Below are 21,803 nucleotides of genomic sequence, written 5' to 3' on the forward strand. Positions count from 1 at the left end.
ATTTCCAGCACTGTACATTTGAACTGTGCAATTGTGGCTATTCACCAAGGGATACACCTGCATGAAAGTTTTTACATAATTCTGTTAAATAATTGTGTGGTTGTAACATGCTGGACTACAACACTTGCCAATAGCCCTCAAATAATTCATTCTCTTTAGAGATAATATTGAATTCACTGTTGTTTTTAATATGAGAAAGGGTCAACCAAGCATTTGCAATATTTTGCTTTTATCTAAATTGAAGACTTATATTGGGTTACCTGTTGTTACTAAGGGAAGTCATTGTAGTAAGTAAATCATATAGTCCTGCCCCTTTAAAAAAAGTGGACATTTCACCTGCCATCCATTTTCATTATTCTTTGTCTGAAAATGTTGACATGCCTCAAAACACAATAGTCCCAAGCCACAGAATTTCAGTGTTGTTTCTAAAAAACTGTATAATTGGAAAAGTCATCAGATATGATGGCATGGACTCCATCTAGTGGCTTTTGTGTGCAGAGAAGTTTTTATTTTCAGCTCTGCAACCTTAGAACAAAGTTTAATGTGATGTGGTACCAATGATTCAGTCTTGATATGCATAACATTTAACAACAAAAGGATTGTTAGTAATAAAATGAAGTAAGCATTATTTCCAAAGTCCCAAGTTCTATGTATAATATGTGCCCTATATATATACAAACAATGCAGTATGGTCACCAAGACAGCAAACTGAAAAGGAAGATGCAATAGAATTGGTCATTGGCGCAGTGGCAACAAGAGGACCTGACTGGAAATGCAGCAATCTATCTTGCTCTGTTATACAGGACATACTCAAAACTCACAAATATATATGAGGTAAAAACATTGACTGCAGATGCTGGAAACTAGTTTCTGGATTAGTGGTGCTGGAAGAGCACAGCAGTTCAGGCAGCATCCAAAGTGCAGCGAAATCGACGTTTCGGGCAAAAGCCCTTCATCAGGAATAAAGGCAGTGAGCCTGAAGCGTGGAGAGATAAGCTAGAGGAGGGTGGGGGTGGGGAGAAAGTAGCATAGAGTACATTGGGTGAGTGGGGGAGGGGATGAAGGTGATAGGTCAGGGAGGAGAGGGTGGAGTGGTTAGGTGGAAAAGAAGAGAGGCAGGTAAGACAAGTCCGGACAAGTCATGGGGAAAGTGCTGAGCTGGAAGTTTGGAACTAGGTGGGGGGGGGGAAATGAGGAAACTGTTAAAGTCCACATTGATGCCCTGGGGTTGAAGTGTTCCGAGGCGGAAGATGAGGCGTTCTTCCTCCAGGTGTCTGATGGTGAGGGAGCGGCGGGTGAAGGAGGCCCAGGCCCTCCATGTCCTTGGCAGAGTGGGAGGGGGAGTTGAAATGTTGGGCCACGGGGCGGTGTGGTTGATTGGTGTGGGTGTCCCGGAGATGTTCCCTAAAGCGCTCTGCTAGGAGGCGCCCAGTCTCCCCAATGTAGAGGAGACCGCACCGGGAGCAACGGATACAATAAATGATATTAGTGGATGTGCAGGTAAAACTTTGATGGATGTGGAAGGCTCCTTTGGGCCTTGGATAGAGGTGAGGGAGGAGGTGTGGGCACAGGTTTTACAGTTCCTGCGGTGGCAGGGGAAAGTGCCAGGATGGGAGGGTGGGTTGTAGGGGGGCGTGGACCTGACCAGGTAGTCATGGAGGGAATGGTCTTTGCGGAAGGTGGAAAGGGGTGGGGAGGGAAATATATCCCTGGTGTGGAGTCTTTTTGGAGGTGGCAGAAATGTCGGCGGATGATTTGGTTTTTGCGAAGGTTTGTAGGGTAGAAGGTGAGCATCACTCCCACACTGGGCCACTGCTCCCACTCGCACACCAGGCCGCTGCTTCCACTCCCACACTAGGCCACTGCTCTCATTCCCACACCAGGCCACTGCTCCCATTCCCACACCGGGCCACTGCTTCCACTCCCACACTGGGCCACTGCTCCCATTCCCACACCAGGCCACTGCTCCCATTCCCACACCGGGCCACCGCTGTCTCTAAAGGGAAATTGCAGTCTCTAAAGAAGGAGGTCATCTGGTGTGTACTGTGGTGGAACTGGTCCTCCTGAGAGCAGATACGGCCCGGAGGCGAAGGAATTGGGAATACGGGATGGCATTTTTGCAAGAGGTAGGGTGGGAAGAGGTGTAATCCAGGTAGCTGTAGGAGTCGGTGGGTTTGTAAAAAATGTCAGTGTCAAGTCGGTCATCATTAATGGAGATGGAGAGGTCCAGGAAGGGGAGGGAGGTGTCAGAGATGGTCCAGGTAAATTTAAAGTCAGGGTGGAATGTGTTGGTGAAGTTGATGAATTGCTCAACCTCCTCGCGGGAGCACGAGGTGGTGCCAATGCAGTCACTTTGGATGCTGCCTGAACTGCTGTGCTCTTCCAGCACCACCAATCCAGACTCACAAATATATCCAAGGCCACGTGAGATCTATTCAGTAAAATTCATTCACATAAATAAATTGACAAAAATATCTAATATTTGGATTGGAAAATCAGAAATTTTTATATGCAAAAGGAGGATAGCTTGAAAATGTGAATAAGTATTGCTATGTTTTATTTTTGCTCAATGTTTCAGTCGTAAAATTCCTGGAATCTTATCATTGCAAATGTGTAAGGGCCTAATAACTAAATTATTTTATCTGACAATTTGCATTTCTGGTAAGATGGCGGTAAAGTAGGAGACGCTCATCCGCTCCGCTCGTTCCTTCTTTTCCTCCTTTCTATGGATTTTCTGCTACTCTTTTGTCTTCTTGGACTCTTGGCCTCCAACTCCCGGCCTCCAAAATAGGGTCAGTTGTCTGAAGTTGGGATACCAGCCACCAGTGGCCCAGTGTGGGAGTGGAAGCAGCGGCCTGCTGTGGGAGTGGGAGCAGCGGCCCAGTGTAGGAGTGGAAGCAGCGGCCTAGTGTGGGAATGGGAGCACTAGCCCAGTGTGGGAGTGGAAGCAGCGGCCTGGTGTGGGAATGGGAGCAGTGGCCTGGTGTGGGAATGGGAGCAGTGGCCTGGTGTGGGAATGGGAACAGTGGCCCGGTGTGGGAGTGGGAGCAGCCCGGTGTGAGAGTGAGGGCAGTGGCCTGGTGTGGGAATGGGAACAGTGGCCCGGTGTGAGAGTGAGGGCAGTGGCCTGGTGTGGGAATGGGGGCAGTGGCCAATTGTGGGAGCAGGGGTCGTAACCCGGTGAGGGAGTGGGAGGAGTGGCCTGGTGAGGGATGGTGGCAGTGGCCCTGTGTGGGAGTGAGAGCAATGACCCAGTGAGGGATTGGGAGCAGTGGCCCGGTTTGGGAGTGAGGGCAGTGGCCCGGTGTGGAGATGGGTGCAGTGGCCCGGTGTGGGAGTGAGGGCAGTGGCCCAGGTTGGGATTGGGAGCAGTGGCCCAGTGTGGGAGTGGAGGCAGTGGCCCGGGTTGGGATTGGGAGCAGTGGCCCAGTGTGGGAGTGGAGGCAGTGGCCCGGTGTGATGGGGGCAATAACCCGCTGTGGGAGCGGCAGCAGTGGCCTGGTGTGGGAGTGGGGGCAGTGGCCCAGTGTGGGAGGGCGGGCAGTGACCCGGTGTGGAGATGGGAGCAGTGGCCCGGTTTGGAGTTGGGAGCAGTGGCCCAGTGTGGAGTTGGGAGTAGTGGCCCGGTGTGGGAGTGAGGGTGGTGGCCTGGTGTGGGAGTGAGGGCAGTGGCCCAATGTGGGAATGGGAGCAGTGGCCCTGTGTGGGAGTGGGAGCAGTGGCCGAGTGTGGGAGTGGGGGCAGTCGCCCAGTGTGGGAATGGGAGCAGTGGCTCAGTGTCAGTTTGGGAGCAGTGGTCCACTGTGGGCTAGAGAGCAGTGGCCCGGTGTGGGAGTGGCAACAGTGGGCCGATGTGGGATTGGGGTAGGTAGCCTGGTGTAGGTAAAAGGAGCAGTGGTCCAGTGTGGAGGTGGGAGCAGTGGCCCGGTGTGGGAGTCAGAGCAGTGGCCCGGTGTGGAGGTGGGAGCATTGGCCTGGTATGGGAGTGAGGGCAGTGGCCTGGTGTGGCAGTGAGAGCAGTGGCCTGGTATGGGAGTGAGGGCAGTGGCCCGGGATCGTAATGGGAGCAGTGGCCTGGTGTGGGACTGAGGGCAGTGGCCCGATGTGGGAGTGAAGGCAATGGGCCAGTGTGGGAGTGGAGGCAGTGGCCAGGTGTGGGAGTGGGAGCAGTGGCCCGGTGTGGGAGTGAGGGCAGTGGCCTGGTATGGGACTGGGGGCAGTGACCCGGTGTGGGAATGAGGGCAGTGGCCTGGTGTGGAAATGGGAGCAGTGGCCCGGTGTGGGAGTGAGGGCAGTGGCCTAGATTGGGAGCGGGGGCAGTGGTGCAATGTGGGAGCGGGAGCAGTGGCCCAGTTTGGGAATGAGGGCCGTGGCCCAGTGTGGAGATGGGGTCAGTCGCCTGGTGTGGGAGTGAGAGCAGTGGCCCGGTGTCGGAGTAAGGGCAGTGGCCCGGTGTGGGAGTGGGAGCAGTGGCCTAGCTCGGGAGCGGGGGCAGTGATGCAGTGTGGGAGTGGGAGCAGTGACCTGGTGTGGGAGTGAAGGCAGTGGCCCAGTTTGGGAGTGGGGGCAATGGCTCGATGTGGGAGTGGGGGCAGTGGCCCAGTGCGGGAGTGGGAGTAGTGGCCCAGTGTGGGAGTGGGAGTAGTGGCCCGGTGTGGGAGTGAGGGCAGTGGCCTGATGTGGGAGTGGGAGCAATGGCCCAATGTGGGAGTGGGAGCAGTGGTCCTGTTTGGGAGTGAGAGTAATGGCCCGGTGTGGGAGTGAGGGCAGTAGCCTGGTGTGGGATTGGGAGTAGTGGCCCGGTGTGGGAGTTGGGTCAGTGGCCCGGTGTGGGACGAGGGTAGGTAGCCTGGTGTGGGTAAAAGGAGCAGTGGTCCAGTGTGGAGGTGGGGGCACTGGCCCGGTGTGGGAATGGGAGCAGTGGCCTGGTGTGGAATTGGGAGCAGTGGCCTAGTGTGGGAGCAGGAGCAGTGGCCTAGTTTGGGAGTGAAAGCAGTGGTGCAGTGTGGGAGGGAGTACAGTGGCCCAGTTTGGGAGTGAGGGCAGTGGCCTGGTTTGAGAGTGAGGGCAGTGGCCCGGTGTGGGAGTGAGCACAGTGGCTCGGTGTCGGAGTAAGGGCAGTGGCCCGGTGTGGGGATTGGAAGCAATGACCCAGTGTGGGAGTGGGGGTAATGGCCCGGTGTGGGATTGGGAGCAATGACCCAGTGTGGGAGTGGGGGTAATGGCCCGGTGTGGGAATGGGAGCAGTGGCACGGTGGGGGAGTGGGAGCAGTGGTCCAATGTGGGACTGGGGGCAGTTGCCTCATGTGGGAGTGAGGGCAGTGGCCCGGTGTGGGAGTGAGGGCAGTGGGCCAGTGTGGGAATGGGAGCAGTGGCCCTGTCTGGGAGTGGGAGCAGTGGTCCAATGTGGGAGCGGGAGCAGTGGCCCGGTGTGGGACTGGGGGTAGTGACCCGGTGTGGGAATGAGGGCAGTGGCCCAATGTGGAAGTGGGAGCAGTTGCCCGGTATGGGAGTGGGGGTAGTGGCCTGCTGTGGGGGTGGGAGCCGTGGCTTGGTGTGGGAGTGGGGGCACTGGCCCGCCGTGGGAGTAGAGGCAGAGGCCCGGTGTGGAGTGGGGTCTGTGGCCTGGTGTGAGAGTGCGGACAGTGGCCCAGCATGGGAGTGAGCGCAGTGGCCAGTGTCGGAGTGAGGGCAGTTGCCCGGTGTGGGATTGGGAGCAATGATCTGGTGTGGGATGTGGGTAGTGGCCCGGTGTGGGAGTGGGAGCAGTGGCACAGTGTGGGAGTGGGTCAGTGGCCCAATTTGGAGAATGGAGCAGTGGCGCGGTGTGGGATTGGGAGCAGTGGCCCAGTGTGGGAGTGGGAGCAATGACCTAGTGTGGGGGTGGGGGTAGTGGCCCGGTGTGGGAGTGAGGGCAGTGGCCCAATGTGGGAGTGGGAGCAGTGGCCCGGTGTGGAGTGGAGTCTGTGGCCCGGTGTGGGAGTGAGGACTTTGCCCAGTGTGGGAGTGAGCGCAGTGGCCCGGTGTCGGTGTGAGGGTAGTTGCCTGGTGAGGGATTGGGAGCAATGACCCAGTGTGGGAATGGGAGCAGTGGTCCAGTGTGGGAGTAGGCGTAGTGGCCCGGTGTGGGAGTGGGGGTAGTGGCTCAGTGTGGGAGTGGGAGCAGTGGTCCAGTGTGGGAGTGAGGGCAGTGGCCCGGTGTGGGAGTGAGGGCAGTGGGCCAGTATGGGAGTGGGGGCAGTGGCCCGGTTTGGGACCGGGGTAGGTAGCCTGGTGTGGGTAAAAGGAGCAGTGGTCCAGTGTGGAAGTGGGGGCAGTAGCCCGGTGTGGGAGCGGCGACAGTAGCTTGGTGTGGGAGTGGGGGCAGTGGCCCAGTGTGGAAATGGGAGCAGTGGTCTGGTGTGGGTAAAAGGAGCAGTGGTCCGGTGTGGAAGTGGGGGCAGTGGCCTGGTGTGAGAGTGAGGGCAGTGGCCTGGTGTGAGAGTGAGGGCAGTGGCCCAGTGTGGGAGCAGGAGCAGTCACCCGGTTTGGGAGTGAGGGCAGTGGCTCAGTGTGGAGATGGGAACAGTGGTCCACTGTGGGAGTGGGAGCAGTGGCCTGGTGTGGGAGTGGGGGCAGTGGCTCAGTGTGGAGATGGGAACAGTGGTCCACTGTGGGAGTGGGAGCAGTGGCCTGGTGTGGGAGTGGGGGCAATGGCCCGGTGTGGTGATTGGAATAGTAGCCCATTGTGGAAGCGGCAACAGTGGCCCGGTGTGTGTGTGGCATCAGTGGACTGGAGTGGGAGTGGGAGCAGCGGACTGGAGTGGGGGGATGACAGCAGCCAACAGTGAAACCATGTGGAGTTCCCCTGCACTGGTCTGCTGTGGAGGGCCCTTGGAGAGGGACTGCAATGCTTGTCTTTTTAACATCACTTCTCGTTTATCTGACCTTTCGTTATCCTTTGTATAGCTGTCACATAACTTTTTTCTTAATTTATCTGTTCTGTAACTGAGGATTGTAGCTGGGTACTCTGTACATAAGATGGCAGCCTGTTGATGACTCTGTTACATAATAATTAATCTGTAACTGAAGAAGCTATCCCTCAGTATCTTTGTATCTAGGATGGCGCTGTAAGTGGAGACTTATAAAATTTCCACTGGACTCATTTGAGTAAATGTGACAATAAAGCTTATTCAGTTCAATTCAACACAATTCATTTTCTGCATTGAATCACTATTATGTTTGCTATCCAAGGATATTAAGTTGAAATTGAAGAAATAAAAGTGTACTATTCTCAGGAGTTTACAGACCACATATCCTCAAGTAATTTGGTTTGCAAAAAATAGTACATCCAGCTTGGTCCTATAATTCATTAACTTTTGTAACAATATGAGTGTATTTACTTTGCTTAATATGTTGTACTTTGACATAGTCAATATTTGAGTACATTTAACAAGCAAATGTTTCAAATAACTGTGTTACTAGTGAAGGGAGCTGGTTGTCCCATGTGACCTATTCCTACTCTTATTCTGTACCTTGTGGTAAGGAAATGAAGAGTACAGGATGAAAAGAAAATCAGTTCATTCATGTCACTTTTCTGGCTTCATTCTTGGTTGTTTATAATGATCTTCCAAATTTCCAGTTTAAATTAAGAATTCTATTCATGTTTTCATGAGCAATGTGTCTCTTTATAAAGGCTTCAAAGCTGGAAGTGGCGAAAGATTGCAATGATAATGGAGCACAGCCAGCAACATCACCTATTGATATTAAACACTGTATGGACTGTATTATTACATTGATGTGGATTATAGAACACCAACTCCTTCAAAATGCAAATTCTCACCTCTGTATTGTAAGTTGCTCAGGACTGCAGCCTGACATTGGTAAATTTGGCAACAGCTTTGAGTCCAGGTTCATTCTGAGGCAATTCATTCAAGGTCAGGGTAATAAAATAACCAATAACATTCACATGACGTGAGTAAGGGCCAATTAATAAGCATCTTCAACAAGAGAGAATCCAACCATCTTTTCATGACATTTGATGACATTACATTTGCCGAATTCCTCACCATTAACATCCTGGTGGCTAACATCGTGTCAATATGATGGCTACAAGAGCAGGGAGGGGGCTAGAAATTCTGTGGAAAGTAATGCACTCTTGACTCTTCAATACCCGTCAAACATCACAAGGAACATGTCAGGAGTGTGATACAATCCCTAACACTCACCTGTATGAGTGCAGCTACAACAACGCTGAAGCAGCATGATACCATCCACGACAAAGCAGTCCACTTGATTGGCATAACATCCATCACTTTCAATATTTGCACTCCCTCTGCCATCAACATCCAGTGGTAGAATATATACCATCTCAAAGATCTGCAAGGTGCACTGCTGCAACTCATCATGATTCTTACAACGGAACCTACTAAGCCCATGACCTCTACCTCCTCGAAGGACAGGGAGAGCAGATGCAGGGGAATACCACCACCTGCCAGTTTCCCTTCAAGTTAAAAGGTTTGTTGAATTAAAACTACTATTCCTTCACTTATTGCTGGGTCAAAATCTTGCAAATCCCTTCCTAACAGCAGTGTGTGTATATCTACACCACACTGACTGCAGCAGCTCAAAGCTTTTCATCACTTTCTCCATGGCAATTAAGGATGGATAATGCACACATCCCTTTACCAAATAAAGACATGCACGAACCAATGTCCAATCTTGCTCTGAAAATACAGCTAACCCGCTGTTAACAAAGAATTTGTTCATTTCATCCCATCCTCTCTCTTACCTTGCATGTCCCCATCTGACTTATTCCCTGACCCATTTCCTCACAAGGAACTATTGGCCACTCAACTTCCATTCTTGGTTGTCCAATGATAATTGACATTGTAAATGGTTCTTCTTTTTCCTCAGGCGCTGTTCAGTTTCAAAACTACTATTCTCAAAAAAACCTATGCTTAAACCTGTTGACTTTACAGACTCAATCTTATTTTCTAACCTCGCTTCCTTTCTGAAGCTCTTTAATATGTTGCTATCTCTGAAACTGTGCCCAGTTTTCTGATAAGGCCACCCTAATTAAAGTCACAAATTATCTTTTCTTTGACTAGGCTCCTTCAGTAACTTTAAATAGATGATCATATTGTCCTGCTACTGATCTGATTGTAGCTAGAGAACATCTAGACAAGGATTAGCTTTCACCTCTGCATTGGCACCTTGGATGTAACCTTAATTCCGTCCCTTAACTACCTCGCCCCTCTCTGCAACATCATCATCTCCTGACAGTTTCCACAATACAGCTGAAAATATTCAGCTCAACCTCTCCACCAGTATTGTCTATTGTCTTAGGCCCTTTTGGAATCAGACTGCTTATCTTGATAACCAGTCTTAGGTGAGTTGCAATTTCCTTCAGTCAAATATTGGGTCATAGATATTACTACTGTATTTGTCTTCTGCCATGAACACTACACATTTATTACTAAATCCATTCTCCTCTTTGGCAGTGGTCAGGCTCAAACAAACTGAAGTGAGCTTCATCACATAGAACATCTTTTTCCGTTAATATTACATTTTCAATATTTAAAGTATAAGTAGAGATTGGCACTTTCATTTCTCCTCCTTCTGGCACCTAAACTCTTCCATTACAAAGAGCACCATCCTGAACTCCCATCCTTCGCCCTCTGTAAATTTGAACTTCAGTTCATCCAAAGCTCTGCTGTCCATAACTTATCCCACTGAAGAAGTTAAAATGTCATACAGGGGTCAGTTCCATGCCTTACTTCTCTTTCAGGGCACACTGGGAACTTTAGGGTTAAAAATCCCAATATCAAAGGACCCACTGCAACAGCAATTGAAAGCCTATACTTTTTCAATCCACGCATGTGGATTCCCCCATTCCACGCAAGTAAGCCTAGCCAAGACCTTTGTCCTTTCCAACAGAACTAATAGCTCTGGCCCCAACCCAGTTAGCTGCCTTCCTCTCCCATTGTCTTACTCTCCATATTAGTATAGGTATGTGAATCCTCATTCACTTCCCCTCCACATTAATATAGGTATATGAATCCCCCCAGTTACCTCACCTCCATATTAGCATAGGTATGTGAGTTCCCCATTTGTAGCAGGCAAAACCTTTCTACGTTAATTTCTTTCCATCTACACATAATCTACACAACTATATATAATCATGGAAGATATGATAATCGGTTTCTAGTCCATTCACACATTGTTACAGGACATCGACATTCATTGGGTTTCGCAAATTCATAATTACCTACTTTAAATTATGTGATGGCAATCATGCATGTAGCTGATAAGCCTTTGTTCAATTCCTGTAAAATATACTGTCTCTGAGTGTAAGGCAGAGATTCGTGAGGAAGAGTCGCTACAAGTAGGCACTTGGCTACTTTACAGATGCTCTCAATCTCTCGCTGGCTGTCCAATAATAAAGTTACTGCTGTTATACAGAAAACTTTTGTTGGCCAGATTTGTGGAACAAAGAAGACATCAACACCATATCCAGTCCAACTCATCAGTCATCTCTGCTCTCACTGAGCTACATTGGCGTCTACCCCTCCTCCATTTTTTTCTCCTTCACAGACCACCTCTGATCAAAATCCAACTGTGTGGTTGCACTCAGAGTCTTTTTCTTTTCTTTACATCCCAACACAATAGCTATATCAGTACAAATTGATGTTCACTAAAATGTTTAAAATTACACAAAGGGCATATATACTTGCTATTAGCTTTCTTTTTGAACAGAACCACGTTTTACTGTACTTAACTGATGCATTTAGTCTCCAAAAATGTTAATGAAATGTAAGTACTCTGTAGATTTGCTAAATATTTATGTCAATACTTATATTCAAAACAAACATAAAACTGACCACAAGTTTGGACAACCTTTATTTACATAAAAATAAAGACATACTCTTAAGAATGAAATGTACCGCAAATTTTCTCAGTTGTATGTACACTTGCAGTAATAAAGCCCCCATTTTAATGCAAACCTTTAAGGCTAGTTTTAACTTTTATCATTGGATGATGAAAGTTAAAAGTGGCCATTGAATATGTGCTATTCTACAATCTTGATTTTAATAATTTAATAACTACATCATTCTTTTCTTGTATAGTTACATTCACTACTGCAATCATTTCTACATCTCACTATTACTAGATACTATTCAAGACATGGCAATATTTGTAAAAGCTAAAAAAAAATGTTATCCATAAGCATAGTTATGTTGTAGAGAGTATGGGAAGATAAGACAAACATGCTTGATCATAAAAGCTTTTTGATGTGCAATAATAATAAAATGGTCAAATTTTAATATTGCTGTTGACAGTTCCTACTTAATTAAAAATAAACTATTCTGAATAAAAAAATAGACATTTTATTAATTTTACAAGACAGAAATAATTCTGATTTTAAATCGGTCATTTTACTTACAGTCAACATCATAACATTTTACAACAGCGACTACAAATGGGTTTCCCAGTGATGATAAACAGCTATAGTCTTCAAGTGTGATTCATCATTTTTGATTTCTCTTTGAAGTAGTTTAAAATTCACTCATGTGATACTGTTGACACAAACAGCATATTTTATTTAGGGCTTGTTCCCTGTAGCTGCCAGGACAGATATTCTGCATCGCCTGCTGATAAAATATCCTTTGAAAAAATTGCCTTCAATCACACATGAGCATCACTATCCAAACTATCCTCTGGTGAATAAACAGGTGGATAGGGTACTCCACAGTTTATGTTCACGTAGGTTGTATTTAACTGTATGTAGTGATCCCCAGTAAAGTTGGAAAGAATTGATGATATTTTTGAAACTACTTCAGAGAACGTTGGTCGTGTTTCAAGTCTAGGGTGCCAACATTTCAACATTACTTCATACCTGCAGTGGGAGAATATTGAATTAATTTACTATCGTGTGAATCATTAATAGATAAAAATTCACATCCAGTTGCTTCTGAAATGTAGACTTTGAAATGTCTTAAACCATAATTAATAATTTACTTACAATGAATCAGGACAGTATTCAGGCTGCAGCAACCTCCTCCCTTGGAGCAGATAAACAGTAACATCAAAAGTATCAACATCAGGATAAGGCGGTGCCCCTCGTGTCATTAGCTCCCACAACAGTACACCAAAAGACCACTGGCAGAAACAAAAATTGATTTTATTCAGAATATTAAACAAAATAGATTTCATGTTGCTGTCCTCCAAGAGTTCTAACTGTGATAGTGTGGCATAGTTAGGGATATTGCGGCAGATTTGGTTGTATGTATATAAATTTGCATGTATGTATATTTGGTTGCAATTCCATATATCACAATAACCTCTATTTAACATAGTAAAGCATCCCGTGGTGCTTCATGAGTGCTCTTGCAAGCAAAGTTTGGCATTGTGTCAAATAAGGGATACGGAGACAGAAAGGAAGGGAAGTGGAGAGATTTTAGGCAGAGAATTCTAGAGTTAGACAGACCTATGATCACTAGCGATGAACAAACAAACTAGGGATACAAAAGGGATCACAACTGGGGCAGTACACACATCTTGGAAGTTGTAGGAAGGAGGTTAGGAACATAGGATACTGGTACAGGAATAGGCCATTTGACCTCTCAAGCTTGTTTATTATTCAGCTAGATCATGGTCAATCCATTCTATTACATTATTTCCATATTCATTGCTTTTTTAACATTTAGAAATCTATTGATGTCCACCTTGCACATTTTCAATGATTGAGGCTGTATAGTCCCTTGGGATATTGAATTCCAAATAGTCACCACCTTCTGAATGAAGAAGCTCCTTCGAAATAGTCTACTTCTTAATCTGAGACTTGTTTCTCTAGTTCTGAACCCCCACACCAAGGGAAATATCTTTTTTGTATTTGCCCTACTGAGCTCTGTACAAATGTGGATCGCTTTAGTGAGATCACCTTTCATTCCTCTGAATTTTAAGGATTCAGACCCAGCATCTCCTCTTCAGTCTGGGAAACCATTGTTGCATGCCCTTGGTGAAAAAAATGTCCTTCCTTAGGTATGGAGACCAAAACTACAACATGCTCTGGATATGGTCTCACCAAGGCTGTATGAAAATACAGCAAAATTTCTTTACTCCTGTACTCTCTCACAATAAAGAGACAGGGATAGGATAAGCCATGGAGAAATTGGAAAACAAGAATGGGAATTTTTAAAGTGTTGCACGGCCAGAAGCTAACAGATCAGCAAACACAAGTATGACAGGTCAGTATTTTGATATCCTTACTCAGTAGCCTAGCTGTGATAACTACTTCCTGAAACTGAAGAGAATGCATATTACAATGTGACATACAAGAGATCACCTTGACACCAACCTCCAAGAAGCACTTCCTGACTGACAGAATTCATATTTGCCCAAAAGGTAGACCCCCATAAAGCCAGCTTTAGTGGGGTACAGCCACTTTGCTTTGGACCATTGAATACAAACAAGGTGGTAACAAGCTTTCTCTTATTAAATTTGAAGGGTAACAGTAAAGTATATCGTTATCATGCCTGTATTCAACACTTTTGGTATTAGATGCCTTTGAAGTCAAAATCACATCATTTTGGTTATAGAATGTGAAAACTGTTACTACACAAAAGGCAGCTGTTTGACTCATCATGTCTGTGCTGGCCGTTCAAAGGAGCAATTTATGTATAGCCACTCCCCTACCCTCTCCCAATTTCTCTACACATCATTTCTCTTCAGCCAGAGAGTGGTGAACCTATGGAATTCATTGCCACAGAAGGCTGTAGAGGCCAGGTCACTGAGTATATTTAAGACTGAGCTAGATAGATTCTTGAGTATCAAGGGTTACTAGCAGAAAGCGGGAGAATGGGGTTGAGAAACTTATCAGCTATAATTGAATGGCAGAGCGGACTTGATGGGCTGAATGGCGTAATTTCTGCTCCTCTGTCTTGTAGTCTTATATTTCGAAAAAGGTAGAAAAAATTACAACACAGGAAGCCACTTTACTATTGTGTTTGTGCTGATCAAAAAATGTACTATCCAACTAATCCCTTTCCTGGAGGTTCCAAAATTCCAAGTACCTCTTAAATCAATTGAGTTGTTCTACTCCTACCACCAGACTCTAGATCTCTATCATTCTTTGGGTTTAAAAATATTTCTTCATCTCCCCTCCAATTCTTCAAAGAATCACTTTAAATCCTAATCACTGACTCAGCTAAAGGAAACAAGTCCTTCTTATTAACTCTACCCAAGCCCCTCACAATCTGGCACGTCTCAATCAAATCTTCCCTTAGTCTCCTCTATTCAACTCCAACTGATCAGATCTTTCCTCTTGGCTACAATTTGCCACTCCTGGCAACACGGGGAGGTGATGGCTCAGAGGCATCATCACTGAAAGTTTAATCCCAAGACCCAGGTAGTATTACCAAGAGCTGGGTTTGAATTCCATCATGGTGAGAAGGTGGTGAAAGTGAATCCAATAATTTTTTTTAAAATCTGGATTTAGGAGTTTAATGATGACCATGAAAACGTTGTTGATCATTGGGAAAACACTCATTTGGTGAATTAAACTCCATTAGGGAAGGAAACGGAACACCTTATTTGGTCTGGTTTACATGGATTCAAACACACAGCAACAGATCTTTTAATTGCGCTTTGAGCAAGTAGGGATGGACAACAAGGTAGTCCAACCTGTTAACCACCTTGTCAATGAATATTGACAAGATCCTTGTAAATCTCCCATATACGTCCTTTTTGCAACTAAGTGACCAGAACTGCACACAGTACTCAAGTTGTGGCCTGACTGTATTTATGTATTTATATTTAATATTGCTTCCTTGATTTTACATTCTGCTTCTCGGATAATGAAGTAAAGTATTTCTCTGCATTCACCATTTTAAGAAGCTGTCCCACAAAATTCAAGGATCTGTGGGGATGCATTCCAATGTCCCTCACTTCCTCTGTACCTCTCAGCATCCTCATTGGCTATGTAATCCTTTGCAATCACCTCACACTCCTCTAGGCTGAATTCTATTTGCCACTCACTGGTCAGTCCATTGAATGCTATCTGTAGTCTACAGCTTTTTTAAAAAAGAAATTAATGGTTGGTGAATTTTGCAATCAAGGATAGCATTTATTGCCTATTTGTAATTGTCCTGGAGGTGGTGGTGGTGGTGGTAACCAGGCCTTTTGAACTAATGTGGTGCAACTACATCCACAGAGCTGATACAGACAGAGTTCTTTTTTTCCTCTACTCCTTGATAGGATGTCATTTGCAAGACCAGTTTTCTTGCCCATCCATAACTTGCGTGAATTGAGAAACTTGCTGCACCATGTCAGAGTTGGATAAGAGTCAACAACATTACTATGTGTCTGAAATCACATGTACATCAAACCAGGTAAGGGTGGCAGATTTCCTTTCCTATAAGATATTGGTGACGTTGACAAAGATTTACAACAATATACAATGATTTCATGGTCAGCTACTGACCAGATGTTCTAACTATAGTATTTATTTGTCTGGTGCAGTTCAGTTTCTGTTCAATGATACCCCCTCACCACTTTCAAGATATCACGGCAACAAGTAAAATCATTCCCGATTCCACATGACTCCAAGCTTTGCTTCTTAGTGCTACACTCTGTCAAATGCTACCTTGGAGCAAGGTCAGTTAACTTGACTTTAACTCCTCACTATCAATCTCATTGCTAAAGTTTTATCTGCAAACATCTTGATTATACCGGTATAATTAAGTCCAAATTATTAGCATACACCACAAAAGAAAAAGAGGACCTAGTCCTGAACTTAGTGGAACATAACTGCAAACAGTCTTCCAGCCAAATAACACCCATCAACAATTTCAACTCTTTTTTGCCACTGAGTTAATTTTGTATCCAGCTAGTTACATTCTTCTGGACTGCACAGACCTTTTAAAAACCACAGTCTGCCATGTGGGACCTTGTTAAAAGCCATGTTAGTCCATATCTTACTGAACAATAATGTCTATCTTGTTAATGTTAATCTTGCTTTGTGCATCTCCTGTGCAGTGTAATCTGTGTACCTCACTCTGTCTTAGCACCCTATGCTCTACATGTTCTTGGTTGCTATGATATGCCTATACTGCTCACAAACAAAGCTTTTCACTGTACTGAGATACACATGACTACAATAAATCAAATCAATGCTCTCCTCATCAAATCTCCTTTTTACTTCCTCATAAAATTCTATAAAGTTAAATCATAAGGTCGGAATATTACAGCAAGGAAAGAGGCTCATTCAGCCTACCATATCCATGCCAGTCATCAAGCATTTAGTGTAATTCCCTTTTTTTAAGCACTTAGACGCTAACTATGGGGCTTCATGTACTCATCAAAATACTTATTAAATGTGATGGCTCCCATCTCCACTACTCCTTCAGGCAGTAAGCTCCACATAGTTACCATTTTCTGGGTGAAATAAATTGTTCTTAAAATCTATGCCCCCTAGTAATTAACTCCTCTACTAAGGGAAAAAGGTTATTCTTATTGACCTGATCCATGCGTCAATTTTGTAAACCTCAACCTTCTCTGCTCCAAGGTAAACAACCCTGGCCCGTGTAGTCTCTCCTCAAAGCTGAAACACAACATCCTGGTGAATCTACTCTAGATCCTCTCCAGAACAGTTGTGTTCTCCCAGTAGTATGATAACCAAACTGCAGAAAGTACTCCAGACACAATCTTAACAAATCCATCTCTCCACCCTGGAGGCTCCCTGCCTCCATTCTTAATGAACGCTTTTGCCCGAAACATCATTTTCCTGCTCCTTGGATGCTGCCTGATCTGCTGTGCTTTTCCAGCACCACTCTAATCTAGACTCTGGTTTCCAGCATCTGCAGTCCTCAGTATTGCCTCGTTGACCTTAACAAATCCATGCTGACTGTCCTTGGTTACTACATCTAAGTGACAGTTTAGTGCTTTTGTGGAATTGATTCCCCAATAATTTACCACTACTGGGATAAACTGACTGGCTAATTATTCAGACTCTCACAATGTATTTTTAAAAAGGTACAATGTTAGCAGTCCTGCAGTCATCCAATATCATACTGTATCCAATGAGGATTGGAAAACAATAAGCAGTGCCTTCATTCCATTCTCCTATGCTTTTCTAGGTGATTTATACACTTTCAAAATACACATTGCCTTAATAGTTCTCTCTCCCAATGTTTTTCACGTCCAATACTATTTCATAGTTCTCCTCCATAACTACAATGTCTGTGTCATCCTTTTCTTTCCTGTAGACACATATAAATTATTCATTAAGAGCCATACCCACAAATTCCATCTTTACACCTAGGTTTCCTTTTGGTATTTTATGGGTTGTATTCACTCCTCAGTAATCTTCTTACTCTTCATACCTTTGGATTGTTCGGGATCAGATAAATGCCCCTCAAAGTACATTAAGACGATAATCTAGACCCTAACATTTTCTTCTTTCAGAAGTAAGTGTAAAGCATTGTATTCTGGATGCAATTCAATTGGTCAAACTACCAGATTTGAAACAAAATACTTTATTCAAACACTATAATTAAAATGCAGACAAAATAAAAAACAAAAGATTTGCCTTAACTCTAACTCTATTGCAATGCTTAACAAAATTATATATATATTATGTATGAAAAGTACTACTAATTAACTGTTCCAATAATATCTGACAAACATATCCTTGGCAAAGGCAATTTCAGTAAAATAGATCGTCTCACTTGCAATTCTAGCAGCAGGAAGAGAACCCCAGCTTTTAGCTGTAACAGAGAGAAGAATAAGAGCTTCTACATCCAGCTTCAAGACCCAGCAATTTCTACTGAAGGCTAAAACTAAAACAAAATCCAGGATCTGTAGGAGCTTGATGCCACCAATTCAGGCTGCTTCTATTGTTCCAACTTCATTTCAAAAATAATCATGGCCTCAAAGGATGTTCATTTTATTCTTTGGAGCAGACTACTCATCATCACTGTCTCAACGTTTTTCCATTAAAAAAGGACAAAACATACCTCTTAAAACTATAGTATTGTCACAGGATTCTCTGCAATTTTACTTATCAATATTCTTTCATTTCTTCTCCTTTTTTAATTTCTTTCTATACTCTGCTTGGATTTCTGAGTACTGAGTACTTGGTTTCTTACAAGCCTTTCATTTCTGCCGTATTTTACTCTGTATGCTTATTGACATAGCTGTTGTAGGTTGTGTGTTTCTTATACAATGGGTCCATTAATCATGTGGTGGAGGAATCAATGCAGTGAACTTATAAAATGGTCAACTAAAGAAAAAGCTAATTTCATTAATTTATTCTATTCAGCCACAACTTGCACATTTAAAAATAATCGGTTTTACAATACAACCTGCTTTAAATTATTGCTTACATAATAACTGAAGCAATACATTACCACATCAGATTTTGTTGTGAATTTTTGTGTCTGTAGACTTTCCAGGGCCATCCACTTCACTGGCAGTTTGGCACCACTTTTGTTATTAATGCTGTAATACTCTTTCTCATAAATATCTCTCGCGAGCCCAAAATCAGCAACTTTCACAGTATAGTTTTCATCCAACCTACAATACAAAAGTTTAAGGTTTTAAAAATTTTATACAATGTGATTAGAAAGTTTTATTTTAGTGACGTTAGTATGAAGGATCAATACTTTAATGTTTTTTACTTTTAGTTATCGACCTTTTTATTTAAACATTCCAAAGAACAATGATGACATTTGCAGAATTTCCAGTTCATATGTTGTTGTTGGGGAAGTAGATTTGTTCCAATGAAGAGTGAACTCCTGATTTAGAGTGAAGACCAGATGGAGGAAGAGCATGTATGCACTTAAGCAATGCATGCCACCCTCATATACAATGTAGCAAACAATCATAGAATTGCACTGGGACAAGCTAACCAGTGAGTTGCTTGCCTACTAACTAAAGATGATGTACAACACAAAAATGGGAGATGGGCTGCAAAATATAATACACTTTCCCCATCGCAAAAGCACAGCACTTACTCCCAATAGGCAAAGGATTAAAATGTAAGACCAGAATCTGAATTCTGTTCTGAATAGCTAAATGAAATATGTCACCAGTGAAAAGAATACTTAATACAGGAAAAGCATGAATTATGGATGTTAACTGGGAACAAGTTTGGAGATCCTTATTTGTGGGAATAACAGAGCTGCAAGTGAACATTTCATGTTACCCCATGAGGAAACTGCGCTAAAGCGATAGAATCAATAACCATTTTCCCAAGACTTCATTGTTTGTGCATAGATTATGACGGAGAATCAAACCCATTAGTCCTAATTAGTGTATTTAAACCGGTAGATCATTTACTGAAGACCATGAAAGTTTCTAGCAATCAACTGTTACTTTAGCAACAGCTAGACAGGATGTTGTATATGTCAAAATTGCTGAGGCCCTTTATGGGGGGGGGGGTTGCACTGAGTAATGAGGGAAGAATTATGTGACATGACGAACATTGTGAAAGTTTTGAGAAGGATTTCAAAGCTGGCTAAAAACAAAATATGGTTCAATCGTTTAAGGGAGAAGTTCCAGTCAGTAAGGAAATAAATGTTTGAAAGATCTTCCATTAACAATGGTGCTGGAGAAAAATTATGCGTGTAATGTCACTGGGCTAATACTGCAAAAAAAGGCTAACGTTCTGGGTACATGGGTTCAAATCTTACTGTGGCAATTTGAATTCAACAAAAATCTTGAGCACATATGAAGAGATATTTGTAGAAACTGTGGGGTAGAGTCAGGAGGTTTTAAAATGTTTAACTCTTGCAAATAAATATGATTGGCTCCAGTACTTTCCTTCATTAACTGCCTCTCTGAATAAGTATGACAAACATTGTATTTGTTTTAAAGTAGTTATGAATTTCAGTATGTTAATTGATTAGTGAAGCAAAATGCATTCTATACTTGTAAAGACATGCTACTTTCATACTCACATGCAGTTTCTTGCTGCAAGATCTCGGTGAACAAACTTTTTACTTGCAAGGTATTCCATCCCTTTTGCAACATGAAGTCCGAAACTAATAAGATCTTTTACAGTTGGATTCTGTGATAAACATATAATTATCAGTGGCTTTTAAACACATTCTTCCTGAAGTGATTTGTTATAGCCTGAAGTGCCTGATAATAAAATGCCCTTCAATGGTGAATTTTCTTAAGTTTTTCAAGAGGTTTGCGTGGCAGCAGTTGGTGGTATTCTGACCTCTGAGTGAGAATGTTTAAGGCCAACTTCACTTATGAGTTTACGACAGATCTAAATTGAACATTTGAACCCCATATGTATATTGCCTGTGATGAGATTTTAATGCAATTCTAAAAAAAAAACATCATTCAGATTTCTGCTCCTCCTTTACAACACTGCCATCAAGGACAGATGAAATACTTGTGGGAAATCGTTGTATGCAATTTTACTGCCATAGATGTCTACATAATTAGAGAGTTATGAAATATCAAAGAGGATCTGATGGCAATAAAACACTTTGGGAAATCTTTATGATGGCTTGGATTTTGCTGGTTGTGATGAAGCAATCAAACTAGTAAGGGGAGGGGAAGGAGTGGGACCCAGGGAGACAGTGAGAAAATAGATCAGTCTGAGACTGGTGCAGCTGGGAAAAGGAGCAAGTCAGGCAGTCAGGATAGGCAGGAACAAAGCAGAGAATGAGTTAGAACTGACAAAATTAAACTGCATTTATTTCAATGCAAGAGGCCTAACAAATAAGACAGATGAACTCAGGCAGGATTGGGAACATGGGACTAGGATATCATAGTGATTACAGAGATGTGGCTCAGGAAGAGACAGGACTGGCGAGACATGAGGGTGACTGACATTTTTGATTAGGGATAACATTATGGTTATAGCTAGGGAGGGTATTCCTGTGAGTATGTCCAGGGAAGTTATTTGGGTAAAACTGAGAATAAAGAAAGGGATAATCACCTTACTGGGATTGTATTTTAGATCTCTCAGTTGTCAGTTGGAAATTGCGAAGTAATTTTGTAATGAGATCTCAGTTATCTGTAAGAATGATAGGGTGGTACTAATAAAAGATTGTAACTTTCCAAACATACATTGGGATTACCATAGTGTCAAGAGCTTGTTTGGAGATGACTTTGTCAAGCGTGTACAAGAAAATTTTCTGGTTCAGTATGTGGATGCACCACTAGAGAAGGTGCAAAACTTGATCTACTTTTGGGAAATAAGATAGGACAGGTGATGGAGGTTTCAGTGGGGAAGCACTTTGGGGCCAGTGATCATAATTCTATTAGTTTTAAAGTAGTGATGGAAAAGGAGAGACTGGATATAAAATTTAAAGTTCTACATTGGAGGAAGGCCAATTTTGATGGTATTAGGCAAGAACTTTCAAAAGTTGATTGGGAGTGGATATCAACCAGTCAGAACTGTTGGGGAGCTTTAATCATCATAATATAGCCTAAAAGGGATATTCTAATTAAAGCAGTAATTTCTAAAGGAGCCTAAAGGGACTCCAACAGCACACCTTGTGGTCACGCAAGGAATTACTGACACCAGCTTTTCCATGTCTGCAAATGTGTGTGCACGAGAAACAGCTGACGGTTTTAAAAAATTCTTTATGTGGGAATTGCTGCAAATCCCAACATTTGTTGCTCATTCTTAATTACCGAGTGGCTTGCACAGTCACTTCAGAGGGCTTTTAAGAGTCAACCACATGGCTGTGGGTCTGGAGTCATGTTGGCCAGACCAAATAAAGAGACAACAGTACCTTTCCTGAAGGGTTTTGGTGAACTAAGTGGATTTTTAACCAATGATAGTTTCATGGCCACCA

The 21,803-nt window shown here is 43.8% G+C and overlaps 1 protein-coding gene across 1 annotated transcript in view; it reads right to left on the reverse strand.

Moving 5' to 3' along the window:
• Window positions 1–10,941: 10,941 nt before the first annotated feature.
• met (MET proto-oncogene, receptor tyrosine kinase) overlaps window positions 10,942–21,803 on the reverse strand; it is a 125,748-nt gene continuing 114,886 nt past the window's right edge. The window contains exons 18-21 of the mRNA XM_060839800.1: window positions 19,941–20,050; window positions 18,390–18,555; window positions 12,005–12,141; window positions 10,942–11,878 (exon numbers count right to left, since the gene is read on the reverse strand). Coding sequence (XP_060695783.1) covers window positions 11,668–11,878; window positions 12,005–12,141; window positions 18,390–18,555; window positions 19,941–20,050 — 624 coding nt within the window. The 3' untranslated portion in view covers window positions 10,942–11,667. The remainder of the gene's footprint in view (window positions 11,879–12,004; window positions 12,142–18,389; window positions 18,556–19,940; window positions 20,051–21,803) is intronic.

Source organism: Hemiscyllium ocellatum, chromosome 19, assembly GCF_020745735.1.
Source record: "Hemiscyllium ocellatum isolate sHemOce1 chromosome 19, sHemOce1.pat.X.cur, whole genome shotgun sequence".
NCBI lineage: Eukaryota > Metazoa > Chordata > Chondrichthyes > Orectolobiformes > Hemiscylliidae > Hemiscyllium > Hemiscyllium ocellatum.